Source organism: Phoca vitulina, unplaced genomic scaffold, assembly GCF_004348235.1.
Source record: "Phoca vitulina isolate PV1807 unplaced genomic scaffold, GSC_HSeal_1.0 scaffold6, whole genome shotgun sequence".
NCBI lineage: Eukaryota > Metazoa > Chordata > Mammalia > Carnivora > Phocidae > Phoca > Phoca vitulina.
This window is the reverse complement of record NW_022589709.1, coordinates 49,069,929-49,092,714: the sequence shown is the minus strand read 5'-3', so window position 1 is coordinate 49,092,714 and position 22,786 is coordinate 49,069,929. Positions and strand designations below refer to the sequence as shown.

Genomic DNA, 22,786 nt, shown 5'->3' with positions numbered 1-22,786 from the left:
AGTTCTCCACACAAACTCTAACTCCCTGGCCTCCGTCAGTTGTCAGGTGGGTTGTAAGCAGTTATTAATAAATGGCAAAAGTGTGTTTGCAAATGTTTTGCTGGCTTTTATAATTCAAGGCAGAATGCATAAAGCTCAGGAAATGAGATCCCAACTCAGCTCTATCACCAAAGACATACTCAACATTCAACAGTGCCACAGTAATAATCGTAGGCTCTTTTATTAACAACATAGCAAGCCTTCCCCACTACGCTGCACTTTGCTTTCTTGAGAGATGGCGTGGCATCATAGAGAACATGCCCTGAAGCCTGGAGCTGCCCCAGGAGCACGCTGTGGTGCCTAAGAACACCAGATAAAATGTACACTCAACCACTCATCTATGGTTCTGCTGGCACGACGGAATACTGATTAATCTCTGGGTTTCTCAATTCAAATACTAACTTACACAGACCAGATTCACAGATTTTTATTGTGTTTTAAATACATGGCAATAATGAGAGACGATGGACTCTGAAAAACAAACTGAGGGTTCTAGAGGGGAGGGGGGGTGTGGGGATGGGTTAGCCTGGTGATGGGTATTAAAGAGGGCACGTTCTGCATGGAGCACTGGGTGTTATGCACAAACAATGAATCATGGAACACTACATCTAAAACTAATGATGTAATGTATAGTAATTAACATAACAATAAAAAGGAAAGAAAAAAATAAAAATAAATACATGGCAATAAACAGATACAAAGGAGAAGCCGCCCCCCAAAAATTCACACTTACAATCTTTTTTTTCTAATTTATTATAAGCTACTATCGAATAGCTTTCTCATAAGCTTTGACATTGCCTTGAATTTCATTTTTTGTGGATCTTTCCAGAACCACCACTTTGGAGTTGCACTTGCCATTACTTCATTTCCTTCTATCTTTCCATACCCTTTTAAAAGAACCATATAAAATACCTTAAATGTGAAATTAAAATGGGTTTATTTTGAAGGTGATGGATAATTCACTATCTTGATCGTGGTGATGGTTTCACAGGTATATATACATATCAAAACTTATCAAACTGTATACTTTAAATATGTGCAGTTTATTGCATGTCAACCATATACCAATAAAGCTTTTTAAAAATAAAAGTGAGTTTAAGATTTCTACTAAGATTTCTATGACTTTGGGGCACCTGGCTGGCTCAGCAGGTGAAGTGTCTGCCTTAGGCTCAGGTCATGATCTCAGAGTCCTGGGATCAAGCCCCATTTCATGTTGGGGGTCCCTGCTCAGTGGGGAGTCTGCTTCTCCCTCTTCCTCTGCTCACCACCCCCCACCCCGCTCATGTTCTCTCTCTCTCAAATAAATAAAAATCTTAAAAAAAAAAAAAAAGATTTCTATGCCTTTCCTAGAAATCACTAGACACCTCCACTGGGATAAGTGCCGGATGCCTTCCACTTGCCTTCCAAATCCACATTCTGCCTTGTGTCCTGCTCTCTGCCCTGGGAAGCTGACCTTTGGGAACCAAATCACAGGACTCTGCACCTTCTGGCTTCTGACTGGGTTCACCCAAGGGGGACCCCTGACAGGAGGTTAGAGGGAGGGAAGAGATGAGTGGCTTTGGACTGCCAGACCATGTCTCTCTGTGCAGGCCATCCTGAAGGCAGCCGTCTCTATATGACACTCTTTGTCTCTGGGTTCTTTCCTTCCCTCCCTTCTGGTCCAGGGCTAGTAACAGCTCCACTAGGTTACACACCATTACTTGTGTTCCCTTTCCCCCAACTCACACTTTTGTGAATAGTCCCTTTATAAATAAATCTCCCTAAATTATCCTAATTTGAATGTGCCATCTCTTTCCAGCTGGGATCCTGAATAAGGATGCTACAATATCCAGGAAACACTGGGGCAGGAAACATACACACACACACCAAATCATAGAAGGATTCTGTTCATGGTTAACAACGTGAAATTTACTCAAAAGAAAATTAATCCTAGGTTCAAAAACTTTATAATAGATACTAATTGGCAACAGTGCAGGAGAAGCAAAGGTAATATTTCATGGAACCCAAAAGACCCAGATAAATGCTATGTGCAGATTTCTTTAAATGGAAAGCTCATCCATCACACGCACAGAATTAACTCTGATAGCTATAAAGCATTGCCAAGGGATTCTGTGTGATTCGGTTTTCCTAGTCCATGGGCATCAAGCCAGGTGGTCAGCTGAAGCCTGTTTCTATTATCTACAATCATATGGAGCACAGAATTTGTTCTTTTCAATTCCCGAGAATTTATTTGACAGAGCATTTTTATGGCATTACTGGGGAAGCGGAAGCCAAACTCTGGATGGCAGCCAAAAACATGTTTTTAGGCTGTTCAAACACTATTTGAAGTAAGGAAGCCGTTATGTGTAGAGAAGCAGTAAACAGGCAAATGCTGAGCTGGTTCCAACTGAGCGCTTTAGTTTAGCACAGAACTATAGATCCACACCATGCTTCATGGGGCAGGATGATAACAGGGCACCAACAGGAACCAACAAAAAAAGAAGTGTCCTTTTGCAAACACAGCAGCATCTACGACAATTCCATTCTAACACTCCTCTTCAATGTTCAGAGAACATATATGAAAGGAGAGGATTATATAGATAATATAGGAGAGTCCAAAGGAGTTACTCTATACCAACCATGTGTGGCTATCTCTTCTTCATTAAAACAAAGCCTCTTGCCAAAAACAGCTTCTCCTAAGATTTTACTTAACCATCGAGGCTTTCCTGCACAAAGGCAAAGGGTCTATATAATCCATGAAGGACCTGGCACATCTCTAGGTTCTTTCCATGAGATAATTGATGAGAATCCTTGTGTGTGTGTTTTGTTGCATATAAAATTTATCTGATCCTGTGAGTTATTCCAGCCTGTGTAGACATGGAAGATACTATCAGTGTAGTCTCATGAACGTAAAAAAGAGAAAGGCCTATCTCTTGGAGGGAGAAGGGGGGAGGGTGGCTCCCACCCTCAGAACCTCTTCCTATCCCCCTTTAAGAGGTCCAGGCAGTCGGGCGCCTGGGTGGCTCAGATGGTTGAGCGTCTGCCTTCGGCTCAGGTCATGATCTCAGGGTCCTGGGATCGAGTCCCACATCAGGCTCCCTGCTCGGCAGGGAGCCTGCTTCTCCCTCTGCCTTTCTCTCTCACTCTGTCTCTCACGAATAAATAAATAAAATCTTTAAAAAAAAAAGAGGTCCAGGCAGTCTACTGATTGATTATCTACAGGATTTGGAAGCTCAGAGTGCGATATTTCAGTCACACTGATAACAAACTCTCCCAGGGGCTCCATCAACCACTGTTAAACATATGGCAATGAATGCCACCTCTCTCCTAACTTAACAGTGCTGAGATAATACCCAGCTGAACAGAAGAAAGATTCTGTCCTATCAGTTGGACCTGTGCATGATGAACTCATACCCTCACTGCACCCACGTATTTGTACACCTCCTACTCCAGTACTTTAAAATTCGGAAAAGCAGGCAGGCCCACCCTCGACTTTATGCACCAGGGGCCGAGAGGGAAGCTCCATGACCGGAACACAATCACAGAACATGCTGGTGGCCGCCCAGGACTTCAGAATTTCCAGCCTGCCCCTGAGCCAGTACACTATAGGTTTTAACCACGGTCAAGTACCACTCATGCCACCTTAGGGTTTATTCCTGGAGCTGTCCCACAGAACAAATGGATAGTGGAGGATCTGCTCCCTCCCCCTCTTAAGCCTTCTAAAAACCAGTCAGCTGCCCGTGCTGTCGAAGCCAAGAGCTCCAGAACACACATTATATGTGTTAGGGGCCTGACTCCACCATCTGGCCTGGTCCTCCAGAACCCAGGCTGCAGAGCTGGCTGGTGTCACTGACAGTTTTAAGGGTCTATTTATTTTGGTGTTGATTAGCAAAGAGTGTAAATCTCTGACTAACCCCACAAAGGGATGTTGTTGGTAAAAAGAATAAACAAGGCAAAAACTGAATCAGTGCCTTCCTCTGTTTAAATTATAAATCCAACCAAAAGCCCCAAATGAAAAGGTAGGAAAATACAGAGGAAAAGAAATTTTTAGTAAAGTGATATGACTAAAGAAACAAAAACAAAGAGAGTTACCAGACAGTGACAGCTTATGTTCAGAGTGATTCTTGAAATAACAAACCTCAAAAATCAATCAGCAAAAAACCCCATAAGTCAGTGGGTCATACTCCACTCAGCCCCAAACTTATTTATTTCCTCATTTCCAATTACGTGGGAAGTAAAATATGTAAAACATGGAATTGTTTCTGTAAAATATTTTCAGTGCTCGCAGAATATGGCTTCCAGATGCCCGTTGCCTTCTGGGAAAATGCTTCTTGGCTCTGGCTAGGCTTAGGAAAGATAGCTGGCTCCAGCAAAATGAAAGACCTAGCAAATCAAGTCATCCCCAGGGCTCCCCGCATTAAAGCCCTGATGTGTTCTAGTAGGGGGCCGTCTTATTTGTCACCATGGAGCTGATGCATCCTCTGTTCCTCACCCTAAGGAAGCACAGGAATAGAAGCTAACAAGTGCTTTCTCTTCCGAGGCGCCTATGCCCCAAAGACTACATGCTCCTATCTCTGATTCCTTGGATGCCACTGCCAGAGGGTCCCATGAACACTCCTAATCTGTGACCTACTTCTTTCCCCAATCACCCTACCTACTTCTAGCTCATCACTCCTCTTTGCCCCACCTCTAGTCTTAGAGTCCAGGGAAAGGCGACCAGGGACAGGAGTCCACTGTCCAGAGGAGAGGCAAGCAAGTGGGAGGTTGATAAAGGAAGGGCAGGCAGGACGCTGAGGGCACTAAAGAAAAGAAGTAGGGAAAGGAGAGCATCCTCAGGCAGAACTCATTCCTCTCTCCATGCCAGTACGCAATGCCCTATTCTGCCTGGAGCCATGGGTCTCAGCCACTCACATTCTTAAAGCAAACTTGAAGCAAAAATCAACAATTGCCCACAATGGTACTGCACAGTCTCCTTCCTATATTTCCTGTCCAAGGTTCTGCGTCAGGGGTGAGTGAAAAGCCCTGAAATGTCTTGTCCATTTATCAATGCGATTAAGAAAAATGTGACTTGGGTCCCTTAAGAATGAAATCTCGGAGTCATCTTTCATTGCTTCTGCTCTCTGCGAAGGTTACAGAGTTCTGGTGGAGTGGCCCCCTCAGTGCCCAAGGTAAGAATGTTCCCAGTTGAGGATCAAAGTTACTTTCCTCACTTTTTTCCTGAAGGAAATGTTCCCACTAAGGCCTACTGCTATTGTTACCCTTTGATCTTTTTTGTTTCTTAAAAAGAAGGCAGGGGCCCTAGAAATGGCATGTCAACCAGATGCAGTGAAGACAGCGAGCTTGAGCTCTCTCAGGAAATGCTCAGCTGTTAAAGTACTTAGCACATCCATTCATTTCGTTGTTCAACACTGAGACTGCTTCTCTAGGCCAGGGACAAGCAAGGCCGTCTAAAGGACAAGTCACACTTGAGAACAAGCAAGCACACTTACAATGTGTACTAAGAATACAGAGCTATAATGAATATTTGGTATTGAATAAAATCAATTTGTAAGAATATAGAAATTTAGCATTTTCAAGTCTCCTTTTGAACTAAAAGCACTATACAAATTCTATTAGAAAAGCTGATGGATTTTTATTTATTTATTTGACCACTTTTACAAACATCTTTGTTACATATTTTTATTGGAATATATCTGACATATAACATTGTGTAAATTTAAGGTGTACCACATTTATTCATCTTTGTCATTTAACACCTCTATCATGTTACATACTTACCCTTTCTTTTTTAGTGGTTGGAATCATTAAGTTCTAGTCTCTTAGCAAGTGTGAGGCTTACAGTACAGTATTGTTGTCCCTAGTTGGCTAGGTCTTATTTCCTGCTTGTTGCACGTCTGTACCCTTAAACAACATCTGTCCTATCCTCCCACCCCATGAAGGATTTTTAAATTGACATTTCATCCTTGAGATTTCAAACAAGGGGAAAGTGAATGTAAAATCTATTTCATTATAGGCACAACATGCCTCCAAAGGATACCAAGAAAGTAATAAATAGGGGCTCCGTACAGGAAGGAGGGTTGAAGGCCAAGATGAAAAGATCTTTTTTTTTATGCATACCTCTATTTAAATCTCTTTTATGTGAAACTTTGAAAGTACTTCCTAAAGACAATTTTAAAAATAAGCTTACTTTTAAAAAAGGTGGTGGGGGGGGGATAAAAAATTGAATTCTAACCAGAATAACATGTATACAAGGAATGCCACATGGCACGTTATTGTGGTTCCTTAACATATATTTACCAGAACACTGTTAGATTAGACACGTTCTTACAGTAGCCTTCAATGTAACATCACTATGAAAACCCGAACAACTAAGTTAAGTTTAATATTTTATCATGAGCAGGCAGTATGAGGACAGGGAGACCCTGCCTCCACCTCTGAGCTCCCAGCGTGCTTTTCATACCCTCCTCCACTCAGTTCCAGCCACAGAGACCTTGTCCCCATTCTTAGAAAGAGCTCACGGCAGGCTCTGGGCCTGCACTTGGCTGTCCCTCCCACTGTTTTAAATTCTCTTTCCCAGGATCTCTGAATGGCTGACTCCTCTTCATCCAGGCCTCTGCCCCTATCTTCTTCTTGGAGATAATTTCCTGAGTCACTTAGCATTTTGCCTACTTTATTTTCTTCTCTACATTTATTGCCAGGCCATTTAAATTCACCTAGCTTACTCATTTGTTTATGTGTTTATTTCACCCCCCCCCCCCCCCCGCTTGGTCCCTCCTTCTCCTCACCTCACCTGCAACAGACTACAAGCACCAGGAAGTCCCCAGAGTATAGCACAATACCCGGCATAACTAGCTGCTTAATAAATATTTGTTGAATGAAAGAATGAATGAATGCACTATACTTAATGGTGATGGACTGAAAGCTTTCCTCTAAGATCAGGAATAATAAAAGTGTGTTCACTCTTGCCACTTCTAATCAAAGTGTACTATAGGTTCTAGTCAGGGCAATTAGGTAAGCATCCAGAATGGAAAGCATCCAATCCAGTTTGGAAAGGAAAAAGCAAAACTATTTCTATCTGCAGATGACAGGATCTTGTATATAGGAAATCCTAAAGATATCATACACACACACACACACACACACACACACACTCTCTCACTCTTTTAGAACTAGTAAGTTCAGGAAGGTTGCGGATACAGATCAAATATCAGTTGCAGTTCCATACACTAGCAATGAACAATCGAAAATAAAATTAAGAAAACAATTCCATTTATAACAATATCCAAAAGAATAAAAAATTAGAACTAAACATAACCAAAGAATGGTCACGACTTGCATGCTGAAAACAAAACATTATTGGAAAGAAATTAAAGAAGACCTAAATAAGTAGAAATATATCTCATGTTCATAAATTAGAAGACTTATATATATTTTTTTCTTTTTTTATTATCTTTTTTATTAACACATAATGTATTATTTGTTTCAGGGGTACAGGTCTGTGATTCATCAATCTTATACAATTCACAGCACTCACCATAGCACATACCCTCCCCAATGTCCATCACCCAGACACCCTATCCCTCCCACCACCCTCTACTCCAGCAACCCTCAGTTTGTTTCCTGAGATTAAGAGTCTCTTATGGTTTGTCTCCCTCTCTGGTTTCATCTTGTTTCATTTTTCCCTCCCTTCCCCTATGATACTCTGTCTTGTTTCTCAAATTCCTCATATCAGTGAGATCATAGGATACTTGTCTTTCTCTGACTTATTTCGCTTAGCATAATAGCCTCTAGTTCCATCCACATCGTTGCAAATGGCAAGATTTCATTTTTTGATGGTTGTATAATATTCCATTGTAAATATATACACCACCTCTTCTTTCTCCCTTCATCTGTGGATGGACATCTAGGCTCTTTCCATAGTTTAGCTATTGTGGACATTGCTGCTATAAACATTGGGGTGCCCGTGCCCCTTCAGATCACTACATTTGTATCTTTGGGGTAAATACCCAGTAATGCAATTGCTGGGTCGTACAGTAGCTCTATTTTCAACTTTTTGAGGAACCTCCATACTGTTTTCCAGAGTGGCTGCACCAGTTTGCATTCCCACCAACAGTGTAAGAGGGTTCCCCTTTCTCTACATCCTCGCCAACATCTGTCATTTCTTGACTTGTTAATTTTAGCCATTCTGACTGGTGTGAGGTGGTATCTCATTGTAGTTTTGATTTGTATTTCCTGATGCCGAGTGATGTTGAACACTTTTTCATGTGTCTGTTGACCATTTGTATGTCTTCTTTGGAGAAACGTCTGTTCATGTAGAAGACTTACATTGTTAAGGTTGTAATACTTCCCAAATGGATTTATAGATCAATATAGTCCCTATCAAAATTCCATGGCATTTTTTACAGAAATGGACAAGGTGATCCTAAAATTCATATGGAAATGCAAGGGGCCCAGAAGAGCCAAATCATTCCTGAAAAAGATCAAAATTGGAGGACTCATATTTTCTGATTCTGAGACCTACTACAAAGTTAGAGTAATCAGGACAGTGTGGTGCTGCCATAAGGATAAACATATAGATCAATGTAATAAAATTGTAATTCCAGAAATAAACCCATATATCTACGGTCAACTGATTTGTGACAAGAGTGGAGAAAGCATTCAGTAGGGAAAGAATAGCCTTTTTAACATATAGTGCTGGAACAACTGGGCATCCACATACATCCACATACCTCAAAAAAATACAAAAATTAACTAAAAATGGTTCAAAGACCTAAATGTAAGAACTGAAACTATAAAATTCTTAGAAGAAAACACAGAGGTAAATCTTCATAACCTTAGTGGTTTCTTAGATATGACACCAAAAGCACAAACAGCCAAAGAAATTAAATTGAACTACATCAAAATTTAAAACTGTTATACATAAAAGGACACTATCAAGAAAGTAAAAAGAAAACCCATAGGAGAAAGTATTTGCAAATCATGTATATGAAAAGGGTTTAACATCCAGGATATATAAAGAACTCATACAACTCAACAATGAAAAGACAACTCAATTTAAAAATGACAAAGGATTTGAGTAGAGATTTTCTCCAAAGAAATATACAAATGACAAATAAGACATGAAAAGATGTTCAAGGCCATTAGAGAAATGCAAACCAAAGGCACAATGAGATACCACTCCATACCCACTAGGATGACTAGAAGGCTATAATCAAAAAGATAGTAACAAGGGTTGGCAAAGATATGGAGAAACTGGAACCCACAAACATTGTTGGTGGGAATGGTGTATCTGCTGTGGAAACAGTTTGGCAGCTCCTCAAAAAATTAGACATAGAGCTGCCATATGATCTAGTATTCACTCGTAGGTATATACCAAGAGAGGTGACAAAAAAAAATGTGTTCACACAAAAACTTATACATGGATGTTCACAGCAACATTATTCACAATAGCCAAAAGACAATGCCCATCAACTAATGGATGGAAAAATAAAATGCTGGTATATCCATACAATAGAATATTATGTGGCCATAAAAAGGAATGGTACATGCCATGATATGGATGAAAGGATATCTACCATATGATTCCATTTATATGAAATGTCCAAAATAGGCAGATCTATAAAGACAGAAAGTAGATGAGGGGTTGCCAGGGGCAGGGGAAAGAGGGGAATGGGGATTGACTGCTAACAGTTACAGGGTTTCTTTTTGGGGTAATGGCAATGTTCTAGAATTAGACAATGGTGATGGTTGTACAACCTTGCAGATATATGAAAAACTGATAAATTAGACACTTAAAATGGTGTATTTGATGGTATGTGAAATAAAACGTTAAAAAAAAAAAAAAACAGAGTATAGGAGGGGTACCTGGCTGGCTCAGTCAGTGGAGCATATGACTCTTGATCTTGGGGTTGTGAGTTTGGACCCCATGCTGGGTATAGAGATTACTTAAAAATACAATCTTTTTTAAAAATAGAGTATAGGAAAATAGGCAATATCTTACGTTGCTGGTGGGAATGTAGATTGATACAACCTACTGAAGCACAATTTTGTAGGATTTCTCAAAATTACAAATACATCTACCCTTAAACCCAGAAAGAGTCCTTTTCTAAGAATTTATCCTACAGATATATTCAACCATGTGCAAAATGACATATAGCGAAGGTAGTGACTTCAGCTTTGATATATCAAAAGACTAGAAACAATCTATATGGCCATCATGATGTGACTAGTTAAATAAATTATCATATATCCACTCAACAAAATATTATACAGTCATAAAAACTGAGAATGCTCTTTTACTAACAATGTGGAATTATTTCAAATGTAAAATAAAACAAACATGTGAAGAGTATGCTACCATCCATATAAAAAGAAAGGTAATATCCACGTATGTATTTGCTTGTGTATGCATAAAATACTTTATGAAAGATATACATATACAATTCAGATAGCACAGTTTGCCTTCAAAGATGGGGAGCCGGATGCCTAAGGAACAAAACAGTGTGTGTGTGTACATACGTGCATGTACATAAGAAGAGATTTTCAGTAACTTTTCAGTTTTCAAACCATTGTGTTTTCTATTCAAATATACATCAAAATATGTATCAAAAATATTTTTTAAATAAGGAATGAATGAGTCATAAGATTGTGAGAAGAACAGTGTACAGAGACCTGAATTCTAGTCCTGAATTTACCAATAACCATTTACCTCCTCTTCCGATCAATCTCCCTCTTCCCCACTTCATCAAACTCCATGCATTTTTCACCAAAGTATGCAGGTTTAAAAAGGTTCATATGTGAGGATTCTGAACAATTACATGTCTCTATATAAAAGGCTGGGTTCATGTTCCTGTTGAAACAAATTCTGGCCAAACAAGCAGCAACGTTGTAAGGCGCATAGCGCGCTGAGCAGGAGTAATCTCTCTTCCCGCCCCTAGATGGGGTCAGTAGCTATGATCAGGTACATTTGCCAAGTTAGAACCCGCTCTAGAGGGGAGGCGGGTGGGAGGATGGGTTAGCCTGGTGATGGATATTAAAGAGGGCACGCTCTGCATGGAGCACTGGGTGTTATGGACAAACAATGAATCATGCAACACTACATCAAAAACTAATGATGTAATGTATGGTGATTAACATGACAATAAAAAATTTTTAAAAAAAGAAAGAAAAAGAAACCCGCTGTAAGGGACACAAGGCCTTAGAGTCAAAGAAATGTAGAGCTAGAAAGAGCCAGGGTGTTCAGCCCAGCTTCCATATTTTACAGATGTGGAAAATGATGTCCAGCTAGTCAGAGTGTGAAGACTGACATGGTGAACACTGGAACCCACATCTCATTATTCCCAACCAGTCCTCTTCACTAAATACTTTAATAAGCCAAAGACCTAAAACTCAGAATTTGGGGAAACTAAGTTCAATCAGGCTAGGCTTAGTTATCACTTTACACTTTTCTAAAGTTACATGACTATGGGAAGGATGGGTCTCTAAATATTCTACTAAAGGCGACTGTTAAGTTCACAGAACTATTATGTAGTTCTTTCAAGTACCTAATTTTGAAATAGTCAACAAATTTCCTCATTTTAGTGACTAAAATATTGCACAACACATGACAAGTTCAGAAATAAAACCTCTCCATTTTCATTTTCCATTTAACATAGGCAGTTCCTAACTTGAAACAGTATGGGTTAACTTTTTGTTGTTGAGATGTTTGGAAATGACCTAAATGTCCAAAAATAATGGATCATTAGTAAATCTGAAGCAGCTCTTGTGATGATATTTTTCATAATTCCGAGTAGGCAACACAATGTAGTGGTTTTAGAGCCACGCTGCCTGGCCACGTCCTGGTCCACCACTTACCAGCCCTGTGACCTCGGGCAAGGTTCTTACCCTCTTCCAGCCTTGGTTTCCTTGTTATCAAATAGGGATAAAAGTAGTACCTACCTCACCGGGTTGCTGAGAGAAGTCAATGAATTAAAGTGTAAAGTGCTCAGAATGGTATCAGTATATAGTATCTGAGGGCAATGAAGCTCCTTAGTTCTCCCTTAAGTGTTGGCTCCTTTAAAAAAGGACGCTTGCTAGCCTGAGGTAATTTGTAATTGGGTCTCCTGAACTCAGAATAAAGCAGGAGAAAAGTCAAGCAAAATGTTTAGGGAGGCTTGCCTGCTACAGTGAGTGGTCTCTGAACTGTTTTGGAGTTCGCAACTTCTACCCTTCCTTCACTTCTTAACTACAGGGTACTCTACACACGTTTTTTTCTCCAAGATGGAATGGTGGTGACTGGCAGAGAAGGATGTTAGGGGACAAAAGCAGCCAATTATAAGAACAAGTTTCTTAAAGTATGGTATTTGCTTTCCTGTTCAAGTCTGTTGGAAGGGAGGAAGTCAGAGAAATGAATGGCCCTCCCATTCTTCTGCAATTTGAGTTCAGTTCTCTTACTTCAGAGCAAATGCAGAACTATTGGGGGCAGACCTTGCATTCTCTCCTTTCTTCTTTACTCAAATGCGCCTTTACTCCTACTAAGTGTCCAGGGTGAGATCATTCTTAAAGCACGGATTCCTGATTACCCCTTGCAGCCAAGGCTAGACCTGTGGAAAGTACTTAGGGCTGCTGGTGAAGGGAGCCATCCTTGACCTTCAATGGAAACCTGGGCGACAGCTACTTCTCAGGCCTGTAGTAAAACTCTATCTTTTCTGTTTCTACAAGTCTTCGGGTCACTGTGGAAATCTTTATTGCAAATAAACCCTCCCTTCTCTTGATCTTTGGACAACAAGGCTAGGGTTGATCAGAGAGGCTACATGAACACAGACTTAGGAGGGCAAGGTTCAAGCATATCCCGTGACTTGCACAGTAAGGGCTCAAAATGTGCTTGTTGAATAAACAATACAGGTATAAGGAGGTATGCTTGTGTTCTAGAACAGTAACCATTTATTGTATTTAATATAATAGCCATAATCACATCAGGATCTTATAAAATCATCAGTCTTAGTCAGATTAAGCAAAAAGGATACAATTTTATGGGCCTGAGATGACTAGTGCATACAGGAGAGGCACAAGACCAATATTACCACTTTCTAGCTGTGTGATTCTTAACATGTAATCGAACTTCTACAAGTTTATTTCCTTATCTGTAAAAGAAGATTAAAAGTTACAGCTACCTCATGAGCTATTTCAAGAATTAACTTTAAAAACAGTGAAGCACCATGCAAATGTTCTTGATATTCTTAGTTATCTAACATATGTGCACACTCTCTACAAGTATACATATCTCTGTTAACTACATAGAAGTTGTTAAAGAAAAGCTTTTAGAGATAATGTGAGCTATCACTTGACATCTGTCACACTGGCTAGTAACAAAAGAACAAGAAATAACAAGTGTTGGTGAGGATGTGGAGAAAATGGAGCCCTCCTGCCCTGTTGATAGGAATGTAAATTGTATAGCCACTAGGGAAAACAGTAGGGATGTTCCTCAGAAAATTAAAACTAGAGCTATCACATGACCCAGCAATTCCACTTCTGGATACTTATCAGAAGAAAAGGGCAAACCAATCTGAGGAGATCTATGCACCCCTATGTTCTCTGCAGCACTCTTTATAATAGCCAAGATATGGAAGCAACCTAAGCGTCCATCCATAGGTGAACAGATAAAATTAGATGTCATATATATGTATGCATGTAGATATAGATATAAAACATGGAATATTACTCAGCCATAAAAAAAAGAATGAAATCCTACCATTGTCGCAACATGGATGGAACGTAGAGGGTATAATGCGAAGGGAAGTCAGAGAAAGACAAATACCATATGATTTCACTTATGTGTGAAATCCTAAAACCAAAACAATGAACAAACAAAATAAAACAAACAGATTCATAGATACAGGAAACAGCTGGTTTCCAGAGGGGAGAGGGGTTGCGGGGCAGGTGAAAAGGGCAAAGAGGATTCAGAGGTACAAACTTCTAGATAAAAAATAAGTCATGAAGGTATAATGTACAGCATTGGGGATATAGCCAATAATATGCTGTAATTTTGTATGGTGATAAATGATAGCTAGACTTATGGGCATCATTTCATAATGTATAAAAATATAGAATCACTATGATGCACCCCTGAAGATGATAGGATATTATATGCTATTATACTTCATTGATAAATAGATAATAAAGGTGCTCAGAAGCACTGAACACAAGGTTAAATCAGAAAGGAGTATCAGCAGCCCAAGAAAAATCAACCTGGGTAGGTTCACTGTGCTGAGAACTGGAAAAATGAATCTGTGATCGGACAGTCCTAACCTAGGACCGCCGGGTTCGCAGGGGAGCAGAGTCGCACCCACCGCGCACACTCTTTTCCCTTTACCTGGCGCCCGCCCCTGCTTTCCCGGCTCCCCTCCTCTCTCTGCTCCACTCCGGGGTGCCCAGCCCGCTCCCCCTCCTTCGTCCGTCTTCAGGACCTCTCTGCAGAGTCCACTCTGACCCTTCCACCTACGGCTGGCAGGCCCAGCATTAGCACTCCCCTAGAAACCCTTTCACCCCAACCTTCAGAAAACGAAAGACCGAAAAAGCCCGAGAGGAGGTGGGGTTCCGGGGGCTGCGGGTCGCCCTGGAGCGGGCATGCGCGGAGCCACGGCGGCCTGCGGGCCGGGGAGGAGCGGGGACGGCTCGGCCAGGGGGAGCAGCCGCCTCGCCTGGACCCAGCTCGGGGAACTGACCCCGGCTAGCCAGCGCCCGCCCCGGCCTCCCGGCCCCACTTGCCGGAGGCTCGCGGCAGGAGGGCCGAGCGGCGGCCGCGGAAGGGGCGGAGCGGGGCGCCGGCGACGGGTTGGCGGGCCGCCGGGGGCGCTGCGTACCTGGTAGCGGCCGGTGAGCAGCTGGCTCCGCGAAGGCGTGCACAGCGGCTGCGTGTAGTAGTTGTCCAGGAGCACCCCGCCGGCCGCCAGCGCGTCCAGGTGCGGCGTGCGGATGTTCGAGCCGTGGAAGCCCACGTCGTTCCAGCCCAGGTCGTCCGCCAGCACGAAAACGAGGTGCGGCGGCCGGCCGGCCCCGGCGCCTGCGCTCGGCGGGGCCGCCAGCAGTAGCAGGCGCAGCAGCAAGGGGAGGACGCCGGGGAGGAGCGGCCGCCGCAGGCTGGGGCCTCGGGACAGGCTCGCCGCGCCGACCCGGCCCATCCTTCGCCGCCCACGGTGCCCGCGCCTGTGGCGCCGGCAGCCCCCGGCACCGCTTGTAGAATCAGGAACTGGGCGGCCGGGCCTGCCCCGCCCCCGCACGGGATTTCACCCCGGCGGGCGGCGGGCGGTAGAGGCCTGGCGCCGGAGCCCCCGCCGCCTCTGACCCGGGCCCCGGCCGGTGTGACGGGGGAGGAGCCAGCGGAGAAGCACCCGGCTCTCCCGCTGGCCCAGCTCCGCGGAAACTCCGTTGATGCTTGATGGGAGCCAAGATTTCTTCTCTTTCCAGAGATGAACTTTGCATCGTAGCATCCTCAAAGAGGAGCAGATTTGATCTTTGTAGTAACTCTTCGCAATTTGCAAAACATTTTCTTTAAATTTCGCAACAAACTGGGCAGTTAGGAATTATAATGTGCCCTCCTTTTTTTCAGAATCAAGGAACCTGTAGTTGGTTGAGCCTAACCCAAACTCACATCCTGAGCCGTGATGTTTTAAAGGTCGTGGGGGAATCATTTCTAGCAAAAGAACTCAGACTTGTGCAAGTGGGCGGTCGATGGAAAGGCAAAACTCTAGGTGATGTTTCAGATTCATTTATGAATAGCATACGCCCGTGAAACCACTTCCTCCTCACTACCCAAAAGGGGGCTAAATACACACTCCGACTGCACGGTGTCCTTTTGAAGGTGCAGTTTTACTTAGGCTGCCCTGAGGAGTTGGGGGGCTGTTGCGTGACCATTAAGTAGCTCACTAGCTTGTCCAGGTATGAGCCTCTTCACGGCGGGCTCCGCGACACTCAAGTAGTGAGCCAAAGAAGTATAGTTTCTAACTTGCTTGAAATCATCTGAGGATGGAAGGAAAAAATTCCCTTCACCACATGCTCACTGAATTGGGAAGTTAGCCTTATGACCACTGCCATCCAAAACTCTCTGCCTCTTCTAGTCTGGAGATAGACTGTAACTACAGTTATGGGGGCCAGGCGGTTATGCACCGTAAGATACATCCTTTCAGGCTATCTGAATCTGATGCCATGGGAATTATTTCACAGCTTTATAAGTTGTGGATGACTGATAGCAATGGAAACTAATCCTTTTTTAAAAAACATTTTTAAATTTAAATTCAATTAATTAACATATGATGTATTATTGGTTTCAGAGGTACGGGCCTGTGATTCATCAGTTTTATATAATACTCATTACATCACATGCCCTCCTTAATGTCCATCTTCCAGTTACCCCATCTCCCTCCAGCAACCCTGTTTGTTCCCTGTGATTAAGAGTCTCTTATAATTTGTCTCCCTCTATGGTTTTGTCTTGTTTTATTTTTTCCTCTCTTCCCCTATGATCCTCTGTTTTGTTTCTTAAATTCCACATATCAGTGAGATCATATGATAATTGTCTTTCTCTGACTTACTTTGCTTAGCATAATGCCCTCTAGTTCCATCCACATGGTTGCAAATGGCAAGATTTCATTTTTGATGGCTGTGTCATATTCCATTGTGTATATATACCACCTCTTCTTTCTCCATTCATCTGTCGATGGACATCTGAGTTCTTTCCATAGTTTGGCTATTGTGGACATTGCTGCTATAAACATCGGGGTGCACATACCCCTTCGGATCACTACATTTGTATCTTTGGGGTAAATACCCAGTTAGTGCAATTGCTGGGTCATAGGGTAGCTCTATTTTCAACTTTTTGAGGAACCTCCATACTGTTTTCCAGACTGGCTGCACCAGCTTGCATTCCCACCAGCAGTGTAGGAGGGTTCTCCTTTCTCTGCATCCTCACCAACATCTGTCATTTCCTGACTTGTTCATTTTAGCCACTCTGACTGGTGTGGGGTGTTATCTCACTGTGGTTTTGATTTGTATTTCCCTGATGCCGAGTGATGTTGAGCACTTTTTCATGTGTCTGTTGGCCATTTGGATGTCTTCTTTGCAGAAATGTCTGTTCATGTCTTCTGCCCATTTATTGACTGGATTATTTATTCTTTGGGTGTTGAGTTTGATAAGTTCCTTATAGATTGTGGATACTAGCCCTTTATCTGATATGTCATTTGCAAATATCTTCTCCCATTCTGTCAGTTGTCTTTTGGTTTTGTCAGCTGTAGAAACTAATTCTAGTTTATACATACGCCAATGACTTCTATCCAGTGTAGTGACAATCCCCACCGCCCCCGTGGAAAACAGGTTTTGCCCCCACTTGCACATTTGTTTTAATATTCATGATCTGATCCTTGGGTTGTCCTTTGAACTAGTTTTAACACCTTACCAGTTTCCTCACTAGTGAATTAAATAAAATCTTTAACATGTATTCATTTTTATATTCGTACAAGGGTTATGATTTTATCTTTTTTTTGAAAATTATCCTTTAGGGTGCCTGGGTGGCTCAGTTGCTTGGGCGACTGCCTTCGGCTCAGGTCATGATCCTGGAGTCCCGGGATGGAGTCCCATATCGGGCTCCCTGCTCGGCGGGGAGTCTGCTTCTCCCTCTGGCCCTCCCCCCTCTCATGCTCTCTCTCTCTCATTCTCTCGAATAAATAAATAAATAAAATCTTTTTTAAAAATAAAAAGAAAATTAACCTTTAACACATGGAGTGTTTTCCTTTTACATATAATTCTTTTTCTTTGCATGAAGTGGATTAGTTTATGACACATCCAAATTTAATCTCTAGTGGAATTTAGCAGGAAAAAATTTAAATTTAGCATTAGATTCAAAAGGATAATTTTGAAGAGCAGTTTGATTCTTATTAAGGCTTGAAAATTTCATTTAAAGACCCTGTAAGAGACAATAAAGGCTTGAGAATTCTCCACCATGGCTCTTGCATGTCTTTCCTCTCCATAACTGTTTCTCCCTACCCTGATAGAAATCAAATTGCCCAGGGGCGCCTGGGTGGCTCAGTCATTAAGCGTCTGCCTTCTGCTCAGGTCATGATCCCAGGGTCCTGGGATCGAGCCCCGCATCGGGCTCCCTGCTCAGCAGGGAGCCTGCTTCTCCTTCTCCCTCTGTCTACCACTCTGCCTACTTGTGCTCTCTCTCTGTCAAATAAATAAAATCTTAAAAAAAAAAAAAAATCAAATTGCCCAAACATGGCTGCTAATCTGCCGAAACAGTTACTCCTTTGACCACCTGCTTCAGAAACTAGCTACACTTACACTGAGACTTCTCATATCCTGCATTTTTGAACAAAAACCTATGCTAATTGTGCTCTGGAAATGTGCACATGAGTTAGTTAAAAAGTTAATTTTATTTTTATGTATTGAACACATGATATGCAGTACAGGCTAGTTATTATGAAGTCTCTCAATTGGACTTTGATATTTCCTGATGATTAGGCTCAGGTGATGGGTTTGTGCAGAAGTATCATACAAGTGATATATCTTCTTGAGGCTTCATATTAAGAAGGACGTGATGTTGATTTATTATTTGATCACTTTGTTAAGGCAGTCATTTCTCCACTGTGAAGTTACTATTTTCCCCTTGGAACTAATCATTATTTTATGGGGAGATAATTTGAGAATACATTTATATTCTATTCTTTCTAAAACTTTGGCTTGTTTGTTTTAGCACTCACTGCTGCTTCTTGCTTTGATCTATTATCAGGATGGTTGCTGAATGGTGATTTTCTAATTCCATCATTCCTCCCATATTAATTAGTTGTCAAGTAGGGAAAAAGTTTGCCTTCTCTCCCATTAATTTGTTTATTTAAATCACTCAACTCATGGATTCTCATTTTAATCAATGTGCTTTACTATAATTATTTTGATCCTCAAATTTCCTTTGATTTGATCAGTGGGAGCCCCTTCAGTCTGGCTCTTGTATCCTTTTGGTATATCCTTTTTAACCTTTGAACACTCCCTTACTTTTTGGTACAACAAGGTATTCTAGGTTCATCTTGTACTCTTCCTTCTCCAACCCTGGAATTAACCATTTCTACAAGGAACCCTCCCTGATTGCTTTCAGTGGAGGATGGCATCTAGAAACCAGTATCTGTGCTATAGTTGTGCTCATTGCTACTGGGCTGTCCTTATTTCCAGGATCTCTCATCAGACAAAGATAGGAATTAGATGTATATATTCACTCAGGCATACATAAGTATGTATATGTAGTATATTGATACATATGAATAGGTATAAAACCATGAGTTCATAGTGAATACCTCCAATTCTACTTTCCCCCTTTCCATACTATATGGGTAGTACCAATTTTCATTGTTACCAGCCATTAAAGGTCATACTTTTTAATTTTTGCCAATCTGATATGAGAAATGATATCACAGGATAGTTTTTGGTTTTGCATTTCTCTTATGAGTAAGGTTAAAAATCTTTTGAGATGTGGAAGGGCTGTTTTTACATCACTTTTGTGAATTGTGTCATTTTCAACTGGTTTTGGTCTTTTCCCTCTCAATTTTAAGAGTTCTTTATGGACTAGAGATGTTACCTCTTTAACTGTGATATGTACCAGAAATATTTTCTACCAGTTTCTCAACTGTCAAATATTTTGTTGTGGTATTTTTTGATATGCCAAAGTGATTTTTTTTAACGTGGTCAAATATAGCAATTTTTTTATTGCCTCTGGATTTTGAGTCATGATTAGACTTTCCTTATACCAAAGTTAAAATAAAATTCACCCATGTTTTCTTCTAGCATGGTTTCAGTTTTCACATTTAGATCCCTGACCCATTGGCATTTATTTTTGTGGATGATGTGAGATTTGAATCTGATTTTACCTTTTTCCAAATGGTTACCCAGTTCCTAGCACCATTTGTAAAGAAAATAAAGAAGTCTATCTCTGCCCCACTGCTATGAGATGTCACATTTATCATATGCTTAATTTTCTCATATATTTGAGTCTATTTCTGGGCTTTCTGTTCTATTCCACTGGCATGTCTGTTGACTCATACACCAGTATCACACTGTTTCAGTTACAGAAGTTTTATAGTATGTTTTAATGTATGATAGGAATAGTGACTCCTCATAACTTATTTTTTAATGCTTTCCTGGTTATTCCTGCATGTTTATCTTGTCATATGAACTTTAACATCAACATGTCCAGTTCCATAAAAAAAATAGGTTGGTGGGGCGCCTGGGTCGTTAAGCGTCTGCCTCCGGCTCAGGTCATGATCCCGGGGTCCTGGGATTGAGCCCCATGTTGGGCTTCCTGCTCAGCAGGGAATCTGCCTCTCCTTCTCCCTCTGCCTGCCGCACCCCCTGCTTGTGTGCTCGCTCGCTCGCTCTCTGTCAGATAAACAAAAATTCCAATAAAAATGTTTTTTAAAAATGTGTTGTTTTTATTGGAATTGCATTAAATTTATAAACTAATTTAGGGGCAACTGAAATCTTTGTAATATTAAGTTGTCCTATCTAAAAACAAAGGTTATCGGGGCGCCTGGGTGGCTCAGATGGTTAAGCGTCTGCCTTCGGCTCAGGTCATGATCCCAGGGTCCTGGGATCGAGTCCCGCATCGGGCTCCCTGCTCCTTGGGAGCCTGCTTCTCCCTCTGCCTCTCTCTCTCTCTGTCTCTCATGAATAAATAAATAAAATCTTTAAAAATAAATAAATAAATTAATTAATTAATTAATTAAAACAAAGGTTATCTTCCATTTATTAAGTCTACTTAAGTCTTTTAGAAGTTTTAAAAAATTTTCTTCGTATCAGTTTTGTGCTTGTCTTGTTAAATTTATTCCTAAGTATTTTATCTTCTCTGTTGCTACTGAAAGGGGGCTTTCTTTATATCCTTTAACTGGTTATTATTTGTGGACATGAAGGTTACTGATTTCTGCATAGTAATTTATATTCTGCCAAATGCTGAATTATTTCACTGTTTGAGTTAGTTTAATTATTGATTTTTAAGGGCTTTTCCAGTACATAATCATATCGATAAAAACCATTCCAATCAGTTAGAAGATGCAAAAATTAGGACTGAAATAAAGTCAGCTCCCAACTCACCAGTGGTATAAAAGTTAATTTGGGGGTAGGTAGAGTACTTGGAACTTGGGATATATTTTTTACAAAGAAAAGATATTATACAGGGGCACCTGGGTGGTTCAGTCGGTTAAGTGTCTGCCTTCAGCTCAGGTCATGATCCTGGGATCCTGGGATCAAGCCCCAGCTGGGCATACTGCTCAACAGGGAGTATGCTTCTCCCTCTCCCTCTACCCCTCCCCCACTGCTCATGCTCTCGCTCTCTCTCAAATAAATAAATAAAAAATCTTACAAGGAAAATATATCATACATAACACTTGGTTTGCATCTAACCCCCACAAAACCTATTTAACCCATAGTTAAAATCTCTTAACTCCTGAAGTCAATAAAAAAAAGACCAACAATCCATTTTTAAATGGGCAAAATATAGGAACATAATAGTTTATAGGAAAGGAAATATAAGTGGTTATTAAATAAATGAACAGATGTTCAACATACTAACCGAACCTTCAATAATATACCACTGATATTAGTGATAACTCACTGCTTTGGGTATGGTATAAAGAAACAAACCATCTCATACATTAATCGCAGAAGTGAAATTTGTTATAATCTCTAAGGGAAACAATTTTGCATATCTATCAAAATACACATACACTTTAATCCAGCAATTCCAGTTGTAGGAATTTATCCTTCAGATATACTCAGTGCGAGAAACAGCATATGTATCAAGATAACCACTTTAGTTTTATTAGAAAAAGGCAAATAATAGGGCCTGGAATTATGGAATTATTATGGAATACTAATTCCATACATAATTATATGTATGGAATACATATAATTATGGAATACTAAGCGGTCATTCAAAAGGATGATATGGAATAATCTCCAAAACGTATCATTAATTTTTAAAAGTTAGGCAAAAAACATTATGCTTGGTATACCTTAATTTGCTTAAAAATGTATGTATATATGTGTATATATACCTATGTTCATATATTTTCATATTTTAAGAGAGAGGTGTTTACATATTTATAGAGTATCTCCAGAAGGATAAGAAGAAATAATAATATTGTCTCTGGGTAGACAAGTTGCAGACAAGAATAGGAGAGAGATTAATTTTTCACCATAGATCCTTTATGCATTGTAAATTTTTAACTCTATATATATATTATCTATTTCTAATAATAATGGTAATAACATAATCTGCATTTAAAGAAAAAGTAAAATGCATTATCAGAATATAGTGCTAAGGCAAATATTCCCCAATGAACATGTTTGGAAAGCCCCAAGGCCATGCACTAAGACAATCACATCGATGCTCTTGCTGGGCCTCCTGATTTCTCCAGTTTGCAGACCCCCTAGTTCTTGGCATGGTGCTAACTGGCTAGAAGCTATGCTTAGAAGTCAGGATACCCACGTTTCAATGCTTCTGCAAACCCGTTTTGTTTCAGAGTCTTTGAATATGACAAATATTGCATACAAAGTCTAAGCAATTTTAAACCCTATCTCTAAATGTTTAACCGTTGGGGTAGAGATAAGAATGACAAGAAGTCTTTCTTCAGATAGAGAACCTGAAATTCACTAACTAAATGTGGTAAATTACGGTTGGTGTTACTCATTGCCCCATTACCACCCTGGGTAGTCCAGAAGGAGATAGACTTGAATGTCAGGAAGAATATCCAAACTT

General features: G+C 40.8%; 1 protein-coding gene across 1 annotated transcript in view; it reads right to left on the bottom strand.

Moving 5' to 3' along the window:
• ARSB (arylsulfatase B) overlaps positions 1-16,169 on the bottom strand; it is a 165,257-nt gene extending 149,088 nt beyond the window's left edge. The window contains exon 1 of the mRNA XM_032404133.1: positions 14,859-16,169. Within this exon, the coding sequence (XP_032260024.1) occupies positions 14,859-15,176 (318 nt within the window). The 5' untranslated portion in view covers positions 15,177-16,169. The remainder of the gene's footprint in view (positions 1-14,858) is intronic.
• Between the last annotated feature and the right edge of the window lie 6,617 nt (positions 16,170-22,786).